At 40.3% G+C, this 14932-nt stretch overlaps 1 protein-coding gene across 23 annotated transcripts in view; it reads left to right on the top strand.

The window, feature by feature from the left end:
- The window catches only part of FAM135B (family with sequence similarity 135 member B), a 203946-nt gene that overhangs the window by 117868 nt on the left and 71146 nt on the right, over positions 1 to 14932 (top strand). For all 23 annotated transcript variants that reach the window (XR_010350422.1, XR_010350440.1, XM_064398103.1 and 20 more), the window contains 3 exons: positions 5027 to 5166; positions 11477 to 11547; positions 13457 to 13630. Coding sequence is in view for 21 of the 23 variants with exons in the window: in XM_064398103.1 (XP_064254173.1) it covers positions 5027 to 5166; positions 11477 to 11547; positions 13457 to 13630 (385 nt within the window). In the remaining 2 variants the exon portion in view is untranslated. The remainder of the gene's footprint in view (positions 1 to 5026; positions 5167 to 11476; positions 11548 to 13456; positions 13631 to 14932) is intronic.

The following is a 14932-nucleotide window of genomic DNA, read 5'->3' as shown; positions in this document are numbered from 1 at the left end:
ATCAGGGGTCAAGATATGCATGTGTCATTGTTTGCTCCGTGGGAGAGTTATTGATCTACAACAATCATGAAACTTCTCAAACCATTTTTATCGCAGTTAAAAAAAAAGAGTAAAGGAGTGATCAAATAAAATAATTTTAAAGAAAAGTGATATAATTTAGGCATGATGAAACCAGATAAAGGATGCTATAAATACTCAGAGTTGAAAAATGTATAATTTGGATTTCCTGGAGTGAACAATTTGGAAAACTGACCATTGGAATTTGGGAGAAGGAGTGCTAATCTATCTGGTTTGTGCATTAGGATCTTAGAAATTTCAAGGGAACTGTTCTGCAGAATATTACCACCACCTTCCATTGCTTTTCTCTACAAATGTTTCCCTCTCCTCACCTGAATGGGAGTAGTGTGAGAGTTCTCTTGGGGAAAATTACACAAAGAAGAATATTTGAAAAGTAGCAAAATTTGAGTCCCTGTCACAGCTTGGCACCAGCTGAGGGGCACTGCCAGTCTGTCCAGCAACACTTTCCATGTTTCTCAACTTCAGTTTCAGTGAACAGAAGTTCAGTGTTCAGAAAACACTTTCAGTGCTTTCAATGAGAAATGCCAATTGTTCTGGCACATCCATATCACACTCCTTCAAAACATAAATAGCACAACAGTGAATAGAAGATGATTTCATTATCTACTTTATCAAATTATACCTACTGTCAACATCAAAGCGGGGGTTAAGTGGGTTTGATTGGGGTTTGTCACATGTCTCCGTACAAGACTAAGATTTCTGGTGGTCTTTCCCTTCCCTTCCCTTCCCTTCCCTTCCCTTCCCTTCCCTTCCCTTCCCTTCCCTTCCCTTCCCTTCCCTTCCCTTCCCTTCCCTTCCCTTCCCTTCCCTTCCCTTCCCTTCCCTTCCCTTCCCTTCCCTTCCCTTCCCTTCCCTTCCCTTCCCTTCCCTTCCCTTCCCTTCCCTTCCCTTCCCTTCCCTTCCCTTCCCTTCCCTTCCCTTCCCTTCCCTTCCCTCAGACATTCACCACCCCAAGCCACCTCAGTGCCTTTGTCCTGGCAGTGGTTAGAATTATATGGTTTCTGTTCTCACTAAATTAGGTTTTAAATAGGTAACAAAATTGTTTACAGGTCACATATCCATCAATTCATATCTGATAAGATTTTCTGGAGAGAATTTTTTGAGGACCTCCAGGATGTAAATAACCTCTCTCTGAATCTTTAAAGAGATGAGTAATTTCTGTATGATGTGCTGCAATAATATTTAGAAAGCTCCATCTACAGAAACACCCAGATGGGAATGTTAGGTAGACTAGAGTGTATCTGGGGACACTTGGAAGATTTGTATTTGGGAGAGAGGGAAAGCAGGACATGCTGTAGTGACTGGTCTGTGCCAACACCCTGTGCATGAAAGCATCCATAAGTGCAAAGAGCCTTTTCCCCCTTCCTTTTAAAAAATGCTATTGTTCAATAGCCTGTGAAGGAATTTCTAGGAATGATGGTGGGATGGCATGGAAAGAATAGGAAGAGAGGGATGCATAAAAAGGCTTTTCTCATTCTCTGAATGCCTGTGGAACACAACTCTCCTCTTCATAATTGCAATGGCTCTCACAGCCCTGAGTTCTTTTGCTTTCTAGATAAACAGAAGAACTATTCAGCCCAAAGATAATAGGCAGTAAATGGAATAGACAGCTAGGAAGAGGAGACGGGAAAACAGGATTCTTTCTAGCATAAGGAATACTGCACATGTCCCACATAAATAATCTGACAGATAAATTTACTAATCAAAAATTCATTACCACAGAATTAGACTTTCTTCTTTGAATTCACCAAAGCTCAAGCCTTTGAAACTGTAGAATAAATGCAGGTCAGTAGAGTTTTAGCTCCAGATCTCACCTGGGAGTGGAGCAGTTTCCACACAGTGTATCTGTCTCTTTTGGGCTGTTGCGACTGCTGGGATTTTTGAACAGCTGAGGCTGTACTAGAAAGAGGTGTGGGAAAACCCATGGTGCCAATCTTCTCTCTCACACCTCCTGTGCTTTGTGTCAAAGGACAGAGTCCCTTGTGTGAGCACAGGGATACATCTGCTGTGTGTCCTGAACAGGGGGTACACCTGCTGTGTCTTCTGCCACCAGCCCTCTCTGAACAATGGCAGCTGTGACAAACACCAACCTCAGTGCCACTGTCTGCCAGCAGACACACCTGCGGTTTAGAGAGACACTGGTTTCAGAAGGAATCACAGGAATTAGGGGAAGTTTGGAAAAGGTAGCTGGATTATGATGTTTTCATGGAGTAGACTAATGAAGGATATGTTTGGAGCAGCAACTGCTTCTAGTTAGTGCAAGAAGCTCAAGCAGAGTGAGGTCCCTGGTCCCTGCCTGTACCTGAAGCACAGAATACACCAGCAGGTGCTGCAGCCTGAATGAAAATATCTGTGGAGATGTTGTCATTCCCCTTTGGATTGAGAGACAGGATCCCTGCATGGCTGTCAGCACTGCCAAGACTGCCAAGCTGTCCTCTGAGGAAATCCCTGCTGCAGCCTTAGGTCACTCTCTAAGAGGGGGAAGAAGCCACCAGTGGCCACTTAAGTGGGCAGGGATAGATGTGTTCAGGGGAGGATCAGTCACTCATCTGCTGTAGTTCTCTGCCAGGTGTCTGCAAGGGAGGTCTCCCTGCTTAAAACTGAGTGAGTTTTAGCCCTGTAACATCATACTCTGATTGGAGGCAGCCCCAAACATTGTAGCATGACATTGACTTTGACCTGTCCAACAAGAGAAATTATTCCTGGTGCCACCTTGCAAATCCAGCTTCTAAAGCAATTACACACATGAGGAGTGGTCTGCTCAGGAGTGTGTTTGAAAAGAAAATGAGATTAAACTTTCTATCCAAGAAGAGTGCCAGTATATCAATATCTAAATCAAATAACATAAAGTTTCTTTTGTCTGCCAGCTAGGACTAAGAATGCATTATATCTCTAATATAATTTTTGCAGTGTCTGTAATATCATGAGGTTTAAATTAAAATAAATATGACTGCATGCTTTTGAAGAGCTAATCAGGCTGAAACATTCTAGCCTTACTGGTGTAGCACATGAAAATAAATATGTATTTATCCAGGCTGCCTGGATTTATGCATAACTAGTGTGCAGATTGGGGGTGGGTAGACAATAGCAGGATTAAATACTTGGACTGCTCCTGGGTGTGCTTGATAAAAGTCAGTCATGGGAAAATTATTTGAATGTAGCCTGGATGACAGTACTACGGTTGTATGCTAATTAATCAGATCAAGTTTTATTTGTCTTATTGTCATTTAGTCAATTCTGTCCCATATGATTTTTTCTTTTTTGAGATATTTCAGTGTCCATGCTATTCCAGTTCCACCAGACTGGCACCACTAAGCTAATTTTTATAATGAAAAAACTCCATTCACTTGTCTACTTCTGTTCAGTACCTTTTTATTTGGGTCTTTTGGGTTGTTTCAAAATCCTTTCTGTTATTTTATTTTTATATAACCCAACTTGATCTCATAAAATATTTAATCTTCTGTCTTGACTCACTGACCTATGATAGCAAATTATGTACAAATCTCAGCAGAACAGACCTGTCCTGATTTGAAACTTGACAAAACAGTAGCCCCTGGACTTTTATCTTACCACACCTTCTGGTGCCAAAAACAATTCTGCAAAGGGTCAAATTCCAAGAAGTACCTTCTGAAAAACTATGCTTTCTAAAAAGGATTGCCTTCTGACTTTTTGATGATGATGACACATCTGTCTCTCTCTGAGACTGAGGAATAATCTTGGAACACCTTTTTTAAGCACCCCTTCTCAGAAGAGTTCCAAAATACCATTTGCTAAAGAACTATATTTCAAAAGCTCAGATTCCTACAGGACTGAGTGCTGGAAGGGGACAAAACCAGCTCTGAATAAATTTTGTGACCTGTTGTTGCTCTGGGGCTACGGAAGTAGAATTAGCAGGGGATTCTGATTACCAGCCAAGACAAACGTGAAAAGTTCCTAACTCTGATGCCCAGTTGTTCATTTAAAAGTCACACTGTCATTGCAGGCTCCTCTGGAAGGCATTCACTGTAGTACAGTGAATGTTCCCTCCAATGTGAGTTTGTATAGCTCAGCAAGCCACAGGTTTTTTTTCCTCTTACTGAAAAGGTAATTGCTTAAAAAGTAGTTGACTTGAAGCAAAATTTTTCCTCATATAAAGCATGCTTTTTTAAAAAAATTATGTCCTAAATTCCATAGGCTCCATTGTAACCAAAACAAAATACAGACACTGGAGGCACCTAAAAGTTAAAAAGGACAAATCCCACCTCAGTTTATGTGATGCTTATTTGTGATCATTTGATACATCAGCACACAGGTGATGCTATTGGCTGAATTTGATGTGGAGAAGCTTAGAGTTTTGGTTCTAGAGTTCCTTTGATTTATCCATTTTTTTTTGGACCAAATTGGCATCTCTTACATGTGCCAAGGACCTGAAGGATTACACAGGAATGTTGAAAAAAAGACTATATTTTTAAGTTTCTGTATTTTAAGATGCCTGTGCACTTCCAGTTTCTACATACAAGATCTGCTATTGATTATTGTTCCCCCTCCCATGTAGTAATTTCTGGGAGTACCAGAGATTACAAGAAAAATCCCTCTTCTGAAAGATGGCCATTGCAGATAAAAGATGAAATTTCACAGGTGAACTCCCACAGACCTCATGGTGCTGGGTGCACAGAGTTAAGCATTTGATGCTTTAACTTTTATAAGAAATAAAGTTAATAGGATAAGTGCTGTGACAGGATCAAGTATTCTCACTTTGAAATCCAGCCTGCCTACAGTTTAACATTTGTTTTCTTTAAATATCATATCTGTGAACCTGCAACCCACAATAACAGCCTGCTCTACTACCATTAATTATTGAGAATGCAAGTGTTTAATTACTACTTAGGTTACCCTGGAGTGAAATAATAGGATACAAATTAATCTCCCTGCTGAAATCACACCAGGAGTATGTCTGTGTTTTGTGCAGGTGATTCCAGCCTTTGCTCGACCTGCGTTCATGAAAACAATGTTTACAGCAGAATATTTCAGATTTTGTACAGAAATGAAGAGATCGTTCTTAATGAGACCATGAACTTCAGAGTGCACCTGCTTCTGGATGGTGAAAGGGTGAGTTGTTTTGGGATGCACATAAAAATCAGAAGGGTTGGAATTCCTCTTACTTAACTTTAGGTGTGCATTGCACAGGTATCTCCATTTCAGAAGTCCATGTGCTGCCAGAAGTCTCATGAATGCAGCAGCTGGAGAGAAAGGCACAGTTTATCTGACCAATGCACTAGCAGCTGCATTGGAAGGAGATCGACTCTCCTGTACCCATAAATACCTATGATTTATTTGTTTGTACATGCTGACACTGTAAAACTCTGCATGAGGTCAGAGAGACCCTCTGCATTGTGCCTGTTTATAAGGAGCAGGCTACACCTTGGATTTCCAGTGGAATAAGATGGTGACATACTCTGGTAAATTATAATATCAGAAACTCAAGTGTCTCAACCATAATTTGTCATTTTGCACTGGATCACTCACTTAATACAGCTGTGCTGATCAGTCCCACCTGGGAAAACTGAGTCTCCTGCTTCTTTCTAGGACTAGCTACTATTATTATTACTCCATTATTATTGCTCTCTTCTCCTCCTCTCCCTTGTGACCAAAATTTTCTACAGCTCCCCAGTCCATTTCCATCCTTCAGAAGTCTCCTGGCCTTTGTCCTTGGTGCTCCTGACTGCAGGAGCCCACGGGAGAGCTGCTGGAACTTTCCCTTCCTTAGAGTCCATGTACAACCCTTTTGCTTTCTGTGGTACCTCAGCAACAACATGCCCATCCTGAGACCCCTGTCCCCTTTTTCCATCCATTCCTTCAGCCAACAGGAGCACTCACACAAGGTAAAAAACACAGTCTGGGACACCCAGCCTGCAGAGCACTTTTGGTTTAATCTTGCTGATGTGAAACCAAAGTCTTCCACCAGCAATTCCTGTTCCCAGGAGCTACAAGGGTGGAGCAATCCTTGTTCATGGAGAGCACTGTTTTGCTGAAATCTTAAACAGGAAGGGAAGAGAGTGTCACAGCAGAATGGCATTCAGGCATGTCCCATGTGCCATCACTGTGCTTTGCCAGCCCAGGGACTGGTACAAAAGGCCATACAAATGGCATACTGTACCAATGCCCTACAAAATGTGTGGCATTGCTGCTTGGCCTCGGTGGTGACAAGAGACATGACAGCAGCATCTTTGCCAAGTCATCAAAAGGAGGCACTGTGATTCACACAGCCAGTGTGAATCATGTGTTGTGTGTTGAACTCAGGGCCAGAGACATTCACCGGTCCTTTGAATAACTCCTATTATCTCTTTTTTGTCCTATTTCAAAGTATATATCTATATCTATATCTATGTCTATATCTATATATGTGCGTGTGTGTGTGTGTGTGTTATATAGAGATCTAAATTAAAACAGCTTGCAAACCCAATTTAAGCTTAACATGCCTCCTTTTCTCTCCCACTTTCCCTTCGCTGTTTTGGTTTGGTTTTATTTCTTCTTTTAATGATGGTGTCACCAATTTATTCCTCCCTAGAATTATTGATTTGTGCTTATGTGAAAAATTACTAAATGCAAGTCTATCAATATTTGTTAGGAAAATGTCCCAGCATGCTTTATCCAATATTAATTTTATCCTTCCTCTATGGAGTACCTCTGACTAAATATCCCTCCCCTCAAATTACAGCAGTTTTCATTGTGTTGAGCAGGGATGATTTCTGATGATTTTTGCATTATTATTCAGTAAAATTGTGCACCTCATGAAGTGGAAAATAAAAAACAGCCTACAACATGCCTCACAGCTAAAACTCATTGTAACTCTTGATGTGCTGTGTGCAGCACCACTTGGCTTTCCATTGGAAATTTCTTGGGTCGAGGACAGCTGCCCAGTTCTTACTTACAGACTGGATTTGCACAGATAAATTCAATTTTTCTGTGTGACAAAGTAACTTTGGGTTTTCATGAATGTAGAATAAGAGGATAAACAGGTCTGTTGTTCCAGATGATTTGCTAAAGGCACTCTTTAGAGTCAAATACAAAAAATAAAGATCTGTAAAAATTTTTTGTGTATTGAGCAGATTAGCACAATTCACTTCTGTTTAATATTTTTAGGCTTCTTTTTCTGCTTTGATGTCTTGTCCTCCACAGCTTTGCAAATATGATATAAATGTGGGAGACTGAAGTGTGCCACTACTACATCCACAACTATTCAGAGACAGTTTTGTATCTTTATCACATAATCTCCTGTGTTGGATGAAATCCTTGCAATGTGGTGTTGGCAAGTCAGCTAGAGATTTTTAAAGTGTTTTAAATATCATCTGTGTTCATAACTCTTAATTTATTTAGCACACAACAGATGTGAATCCTTTTTTGTGCCTCTTGTGTGCTATGGTAATTTTTCTTGGTTGAGGGTGAAGGTTCTGTTCACTGTTTTTATCTATGGATGGAAGTTATGATAAATAGACAAAGGAGTTAGTCTGGGTAATGCAAGTATTGAGTTCATACACTCTTTGCAGTTTGTGCTGTTAGAGCTGGAATTATCCAATATTATATTAGGGGAGCATTGTTCCTCCTGGTGCTCAGGAAGTTTTGCTGATATCGACTCAGACAAAAAAAAACCCCAAACAAACAAAAACATCCAAATAACAAAACCAATGTGTATGTCCAAATTAGATTATTTGTTTTTTGTTTTTTTTTTTTTTTAATTCTCCCCCTCTTCTTCTAGCATAACCTAAAATACACTTAAATATGCAAATACTACCTTTTTTTTTCCTGATATAAAAAGGAAGCACTATTATTTGTCTAAAAGTGGAACTGAACACACCTTTCACCATATAAATAGTGCTTTAAAACTCTTTGGTTTATTTGATGTCTTTTTCTGTATTGTCCCAGCATACAGCATTTTTTGAATTTAAAGGAAACAGTATTGCAGGGCTGGGGCAGAATTTATTGCTACAAAGAACTCGAATTTATTTTCATAAGCTTTTGCTTTATTTATTTTTTTTTTTAGAGAAGAAGCTTTGCCTTTTTCATCCTGCAGTAGAATAGATAACTGGTCTGGCTTCTTCTTTGCTGGCCCTGTTCAGAGAAAGTTTAGTAGCAGGGAGAGAACAGAGTGAGGCAAGCTGGCATAAGACAGTATATTAGATTCTGTATTTTCCAGAGAAATTTAAGTGATCTGGGACATCCAGATCATTCAGTTTGACATTCTGGCTAAATGGTTAAATATTAGGGAGGGAAAAAAGAAAACATTACCTCTGTAGTGGGAACTTTGATCAGTTTTATGTGGGGTTGTCTTGGTTTGAAAAGGCTGGTGTCTGCTTAAGGAAGATAGGAGCCTCTCCTGAAATGGAAAATGGAAACACCCTCCCTCTGAATTATTATGATTTTGAAATTAAAAGGCTCTCATGCAAAGATATGGGAATAGAAATAACAGTTCTTTACTAGGAAAACTAAAAACTAAAAAAAAATTAAAAAATGTAATAGTACAAAAAAACCCCAATCCCTATTGACAAAGTCAGAATATGACCTGAGAGCTGTGGGTCAGGGTGGTGGCAGCAGTCCCATTCCATGGTGGCTGCAGCCCTCCTGCAGTGACAAGTGTGGTTCTGCTGGAGCAGGGATCCTGGACAAGGGCGGAGTTTTCCTCTGAAGCTCCAGGGGTGGTGTAGATGGGCCTGCTCTTTCTCTGGGATTGCAGTGGGAAAAGGCTGCTGTGGTGTTCCAAACTCAGATTATATCCAGGTAGGAATGCTTGGCTCCTCCCCCTGGGCAGAGCTTCTCCCAGTGGGATGGTGGAATTTTATCAGCCATGCAGGGACACTCACTGGCCATTAGCAGCTGATGTCTCATGGAGGGAGGATTGGTTGTGGAACAGATAAAGGAAACTGCCCAATTAACAGAAAATAACTGCCCCACCTCTTAACAGATAGGAATAAAATGCCCCTATTTCCAGCCTAATACAGGGGTTTTGCACTATTCTGATCAGTCTGGTTTCAATACAGTTTTGGGATTAAAAATATCTAATTTATGCAGCTTACTGATGACTCCATGCAATGAGGAGTATCTCTTGGTCTCTCAGGCATCTGCTCACTGCCTCGAGGTGTTTCCGGTGAGTGTCACCAGCTACTGAACTTGTTTGGAGCACAGACTCAGATCTCAGTGCCTGTTGCAGGTGCTCAGCAGTGCTGGGCACAGACTCAAAATTTCATCCTGTTTATTTGGAGGAGGAGGAGGTTTGCTTTGTCTGAAGCACTATACTGCATTCCTAGTTTAAATTCAGAATGTAGCTTCAGTAATGATTATTTTTTTACCACTGCCAGCAACTGATTTTTAGTGATAGCAATGCATTAAAAAATAAAAGGTTGGGTTGTGGTTTTTTTGTTTGCTTGTTTGTTTGGTTTTTTTTTGTTGTTGTTGTTGTTTGTTTTTTGTTTTGTTTTTTGTTTGTTTTTTGGGGGGGTTATTTTTGGGTTCTTTTTCTTAATGAAAGGCATAGGTATTTAATGAAAGGCATCTCAAAGTATTTTGAGACAATCACAAAAGAGAAAGCACATTTTCAGTATATTGAAGTGGGAATTTTCCCTTCACATCTCTATGCCTGTGGCCATGCTAGAAGAAATACCATATTACTTCAGAAGGAATGAAATTTAACATCTTTCAGAATTTCTTCAAAGCACAACCAATCCTTTACTCTCAATGTTCTTACTTCAACAGGAAAAGGTTTTACATTGTCGATGAAGTTTCACCTTTGGAAAACCTGGCTGGTTTTCCAAAGAAAATCTGGAAAACCATGATTTATGTTATTTATTTTATGAATCTGATCTGTCAGGGTAGATGGCTCTGATGTTGCCTTCAGTGCATTTTTAGTGTAGTCTCTGCTCTGTTGTTAAGATCACATTTGGAAAGCAGAGTTCACTCTGCCTGTTTGAAGCCATCTGAAATGCAAATGTATCTAGACCAAGATATTTCACTAAGCTCTACATATTGTCAATGAAAAGAGACAGGCACAGACAGAAATTAACTGTCCTTCTCTCCAGTGGGGACCTCAGGATGGAGCAGGTCACTCTCTGTCTCTGCTTGCTGCTTGCCACTGACAGAAGGCAGAACCCATACATCTCACCTTTCTGTGGCAAAAAAAGGATTGTATTTATAATATCACACCTCCAGTGAATAATTTCAATTTTCCACATTTACTTCTGTGCACCTCCTGCTGTGTTCTGTCATGCTATAAAGGATGTTTACATTCACACAAAATAACTATTTTGGTTATAAAATGTGTAAAGTTTTTTTGTTCATATGTCCATTTAGGTTGTTAGAATTTTTTTTTTTTTTATTCTAATAAAACTATTTTTCTTGGGGAAGAATTGACATTTCAAAGGAGTGAATAAGAAAGTGCTGGACAGCTTAATCCTCTTCTATTCTAATTTATTTATTTCCATTGATTACAGCTGTGCCAAGCTGGGATGTGTTATCCAATTTATTTTTTTTCCGGTGAGGATAATGAACTACTAGCTCTAGCACTGTCTCCAAAAATCCAATAAGACTATTTTATTGACAATAAAAGATGGATAATTTTACTGGGGGGACCTGTTAGATGAGTTAGAATGGAGGTTTCATCACACATGATTTCTTCAGTAGTTTTGGTGAGCAGAATACTTCCACATGTGGACACACTCAGCCATGTAACAAGTTAAACTTCTGCTTTAGTTTTTAAAACAACCAAGTCTTTTGAGTTTTGGAAAGAAAATGGTCTACATAAGACTCAATGACAAACTACCTCCATGAATCTGCTAAGGGCCTGAAAGAGTGACCATGGGGCAGGAAAGCTTTGGTTTGCTGAGCCATAAACTCAAAGACCAATCATGAGTGATCAGAAATTTCCAGATTTATTTGAGCCATTTCTGAATGTTTTAACCTGTAAAATTTGAAATTTCTATTAGTTACAGGTAGGTGACCACACAGATTTATGGCTGTTTCTCATCCAGAAAAACCTGGTCCTTGTTTTTTTCAGCTGATAACCCAAATAAAGGCTCACCCAATGAGGAAGAGCAGCCTCAGAAATGTTCTTCTGGCTTTCAGTGTGCAAGAGCAAGGATCCAGCAAATGCAGAGCTTGATGCTCTCTGGTTCCTCTTGTCTGGAGTGATTTTTTTGACATGCCATGGCACCTGCTGGCAGATAACACCTCTGACTGCTCTGGTTCCCTCTGACTCCTTCAGCAATTACCTCGACTCACTGTCACATTTGTTTCTTTCTGCCTCTGTGCTGTCATGCTGCTGTTGCTGTGTGGTTTTGCCTTTGTTCTTATCAGACAAACCCACCCACCTTTGCCTTCTGTGTTGTAGGTGCCAGTTTACAAAGGTAACCTTGTCTCTCTCTTTTTGCAGGTGGAAGATGCATTAAATGAGGCAGATTTTCAGCTCAAGCTGGACCTGCACTTTACTGATAGTGACCAACAGTAAGTGCTGATTTAAAGCTCAATTGCTAATGTAGGGGTCTGTTCAACTGGAAAATTACTTTGATGAAATGAATCCTTTTTTAAAAAAAGAGAGCTTTGATAAGGCTTCCATTTGCCTCAGTGGTGAAGTTTTCCTGTTTCTTCTCTCTGTATTTGAAGTGCTTAAAGGGAGAACATTTTTTTCTCCTAGAAGTGTAAGTTTCTCAAAGGTTTTAAGTGTTGGTTTATCTCTGCTGCTGTTAAAGGGAATATCATCATTGACCTTCATGTGGTCAGGGTCTGTGGCTCAGGAATACATTTATCTCAGGAGGCAATGAAATATTTTCTAGCTGAAGACAGGAATTATGAACATGCTAAACACTCTAAGCACTTTTCCTCTATTTAGAAAATAGCCTCTGCATTTTAGGAGGAAGTAGTTTTCCTATTGAATTTGATTTCTTCTAACTGAATTTGATTCTGTAATCTTAGGTGAAGGGGGAGTAGCATCCCTTCCTGAGACGTAGCAGAAAGTGTGATCCCAGATGTTTTTGAGCCTCAGGGAAACAGGGAAAAGGGTTCCAGTGACTTGAGTCACATTTATGGGGAGTGGGAGGGGGTGTAGAGAAATCATCTGAGCTGTGTTTCATGCTGAGACTGTCCCCATGGGATTTTGTTCATACTCGCAGAGCACACAAACAAATTTCAAGAACATATTTCTGTTATCTTCAAGATACAAAAAGAGAAAACTTGTTCTTTCAGGCAGGGAGGACTTGAGTATCAAGTGCTTATAGGTCTTGAAGAGAGAAAAAGCAAACATTAAGTTACAGCCAAAAATAGAAAGAACTGAAACATTTAGGCTATGGAATTGTGCTCTAGCCCCTACACCTAATTTCTGTTATCACCTGAAAGATTAGTGTGATTTACTATAAACAAAAGTAGTGATTTTTAGAAAATTATATTCTGCAAATATCATTGAAATGTTTCTTGGAACTAACCATGCACCACTCAACCATCTATTCCTAGGTTTTCTGAGCTCTGGGACACAATTGGTTTCAGAAGTATCTTTAATGCCTTAAAATAATTCCTCTTTAGAAGTTTCACTTGCATTGGGAGGATCTGTTTAGGCATCCTTCAGGTTTACAGCTCAGTCTCCTGTCCTGTAGATGACTCGGATGTCATGTGGTTGACTGCATACTAGGATAGTTGTTCTGCATACTAGGATAGTTATAAACAAACTTTAAATTAAAAGTTTTGACTTTTGTTTACTGAAAAAAAAAAAAGCAAGAAAAAAAGCCAACCCAAAACACAGAGAAGTTAACCCATCTTGTACTGTTTCTCTGCAGTTACTTCAATTTCTCTTTTGAATTTTGGCCTCTTCCAAAAAGTTTTTTTTCAGATCGACAAACAGGAAAGGTACTCTGAATATTTTCAGCTGTGTCTGACACAGGACTGCTTCTAACTCTCACAGATTGCCTGAGCTGCTTGTTCTTACACAGAAGAACACAAGCAGTATGGTGTCCCATCTATGAACACTCAAATAAACTGAACAGTTTGCTAAATGCATTTGCTTCTGCTGTTCAGATGTTGATGTGCCTACTAGTGCATAGCTGGACATCAAGGGCAATCACCAGGGAAAACCAGAACTGTGTCAAATCTGTTCTTCTTGTATACTGTATATTCATATATAACTCTGCATATGTTCTTTATGTTTTTGTATTTCTATTTATATTAATTATATCTATATTAGTATTAATATTTATGTTTGGCACAAGCACAGCACAAGATGCTCTTTGGTTACGTTAACACTTATGAAGATGGGAAGGGATGAAATTTCACCTCAAGCCGTCTCTGTCTGCTGCCTGTAGCACGTTACAGGATGTGCCAGCTCAGCCTTCCCCTGACCCATTTCATACACCTCTTTCCCTTGCAGGCTGAGGGATGTGCCAGCCATCCCCATGATCAGCAGCCGCACTCTGTGCCTGCACTTCCACCCCCGCAGAGGGCTGCACCACCACGTTCCCGTCATGTTCGACTACTTCCACCTCTCTGTGGTCTCCGTCACTGTGCACGCCTCCCTGGTGGCTCTGCACCAGCCTCTGATCAGGTAAGGGGCACAGGATGTCAGTGGGAAGGCAGAGGAGCTTCCTCTGCTGAGTTCTCTCTTGCAGTTTGCTCATTGGATGGGAGAAGCAGAGAGGATAATTTAATTTAAAGGTTTTTTGGTCTTGGGCTGAGAGGCTGGAGATTGGGGTTTAGAACTCTGACACAGGACTCTTCCCTTGGTAAGACACTGAGGGTCTGGTAAAAAAATAACAAAATTTTGGGAAAGAGGTTAAGAATTTGTGTTAGCCTTGCTCTCTATTCCCCACCTGCAATGGGGAAAATGCAAATTGTGTTTTCCTTTGTTGTTTTTCCTCTTTATCCTAACAGCAACTTAAAGCATTTACGTTTTTCCTCTCTGATGATTTGTAAAGCATTCAGGACAGCTGGACTCATCCATGGCCTCTCTGCATGAGCATAATTCATAAAGTGGTTAGGAGGAGGCATGCAGGAGTCAGTGCTGGCTAAGGCTCCACTGGATTTTCCTTTGCAGCTTCATCTGATGCAGCACTATAATACCAGCTGCCATGGGGTCTAGGTGTGGTTTATGTTATCTGATTCATAATGACAAGAAAATAATTCAGAACTCCTTCAAGTAAAACAGGGCTGGAGGTCAATATTCTCTGATATTTAGAGCAGGTGAAGGGAAGCAAAGGTCTTTCTGGCAATTTACTTAGAGCCCAATCGTGTCAGTGCATGAGATGGAGAGGGCTGGGAGGGAGGGAACTCCTTTGGCTTTGAAGCAAAATGCAGCATTCAGATTTGTTCAGTTTACCTTAACTCCAGCAAGGTCTTTTTTTCTGAAATGACCAAGGAATCTTAATGTTGTCAAATACTGAACGAACAGCACAGTGTGAGAAAGGAAAGATGAATCTGTAGAGTTTGTTTTCCTCAGGTTTGGTGTTTTGACTAAATTCTTCTTTGCTTCAGTTGTCCACTAGTGTAAAGGCATTGCTTGAACATGATGCCACAGAATGAATTGGGATTGTAAGAGGCTGAGCCTGAGATTGTGAGAAGTTGAGAAGTTGTGGATGCCCCATCCCTGAAAGTGTTCAAGGTCAAATTGGATGGGGCTTTGATCAGCCTGGTCTAGGGGATGGTGTCCCTGCCTATGGCAGGAAGGTTGAAACAAGATAACCTTTAAGCTTCCTTCCAAACCAAACCATTCTAAGGCTGAATGATTCTGTGAGAAGTGACAGGGATGTGTCTCATACCAGCAGATCAGACTGACATGTCTGTGTTCTGCTGATGTGATACAGGTAACTGCTGTATCTCTGATTTTCTGTCTGGTGACTTCTTAAAGAGT

Source organism: Passer domesticus, chromosome 1 (genome assembly GCF_036417665.1).
Source record: "Passer domesticus isolate bPasDom1 chromosome 1, bPasDom1.hap1, whole genome shotgun sequence".
Classification (NCBI taxonomy): domain Eukaryota; kingdom Metazoa; phylum Chordata; class Aves; order Passeriformes; family Passeridae; genus Passer; species Passer domesticus.
This window is presented reverse-complemented; position numbering and strand designations above follow the sequence as displayed.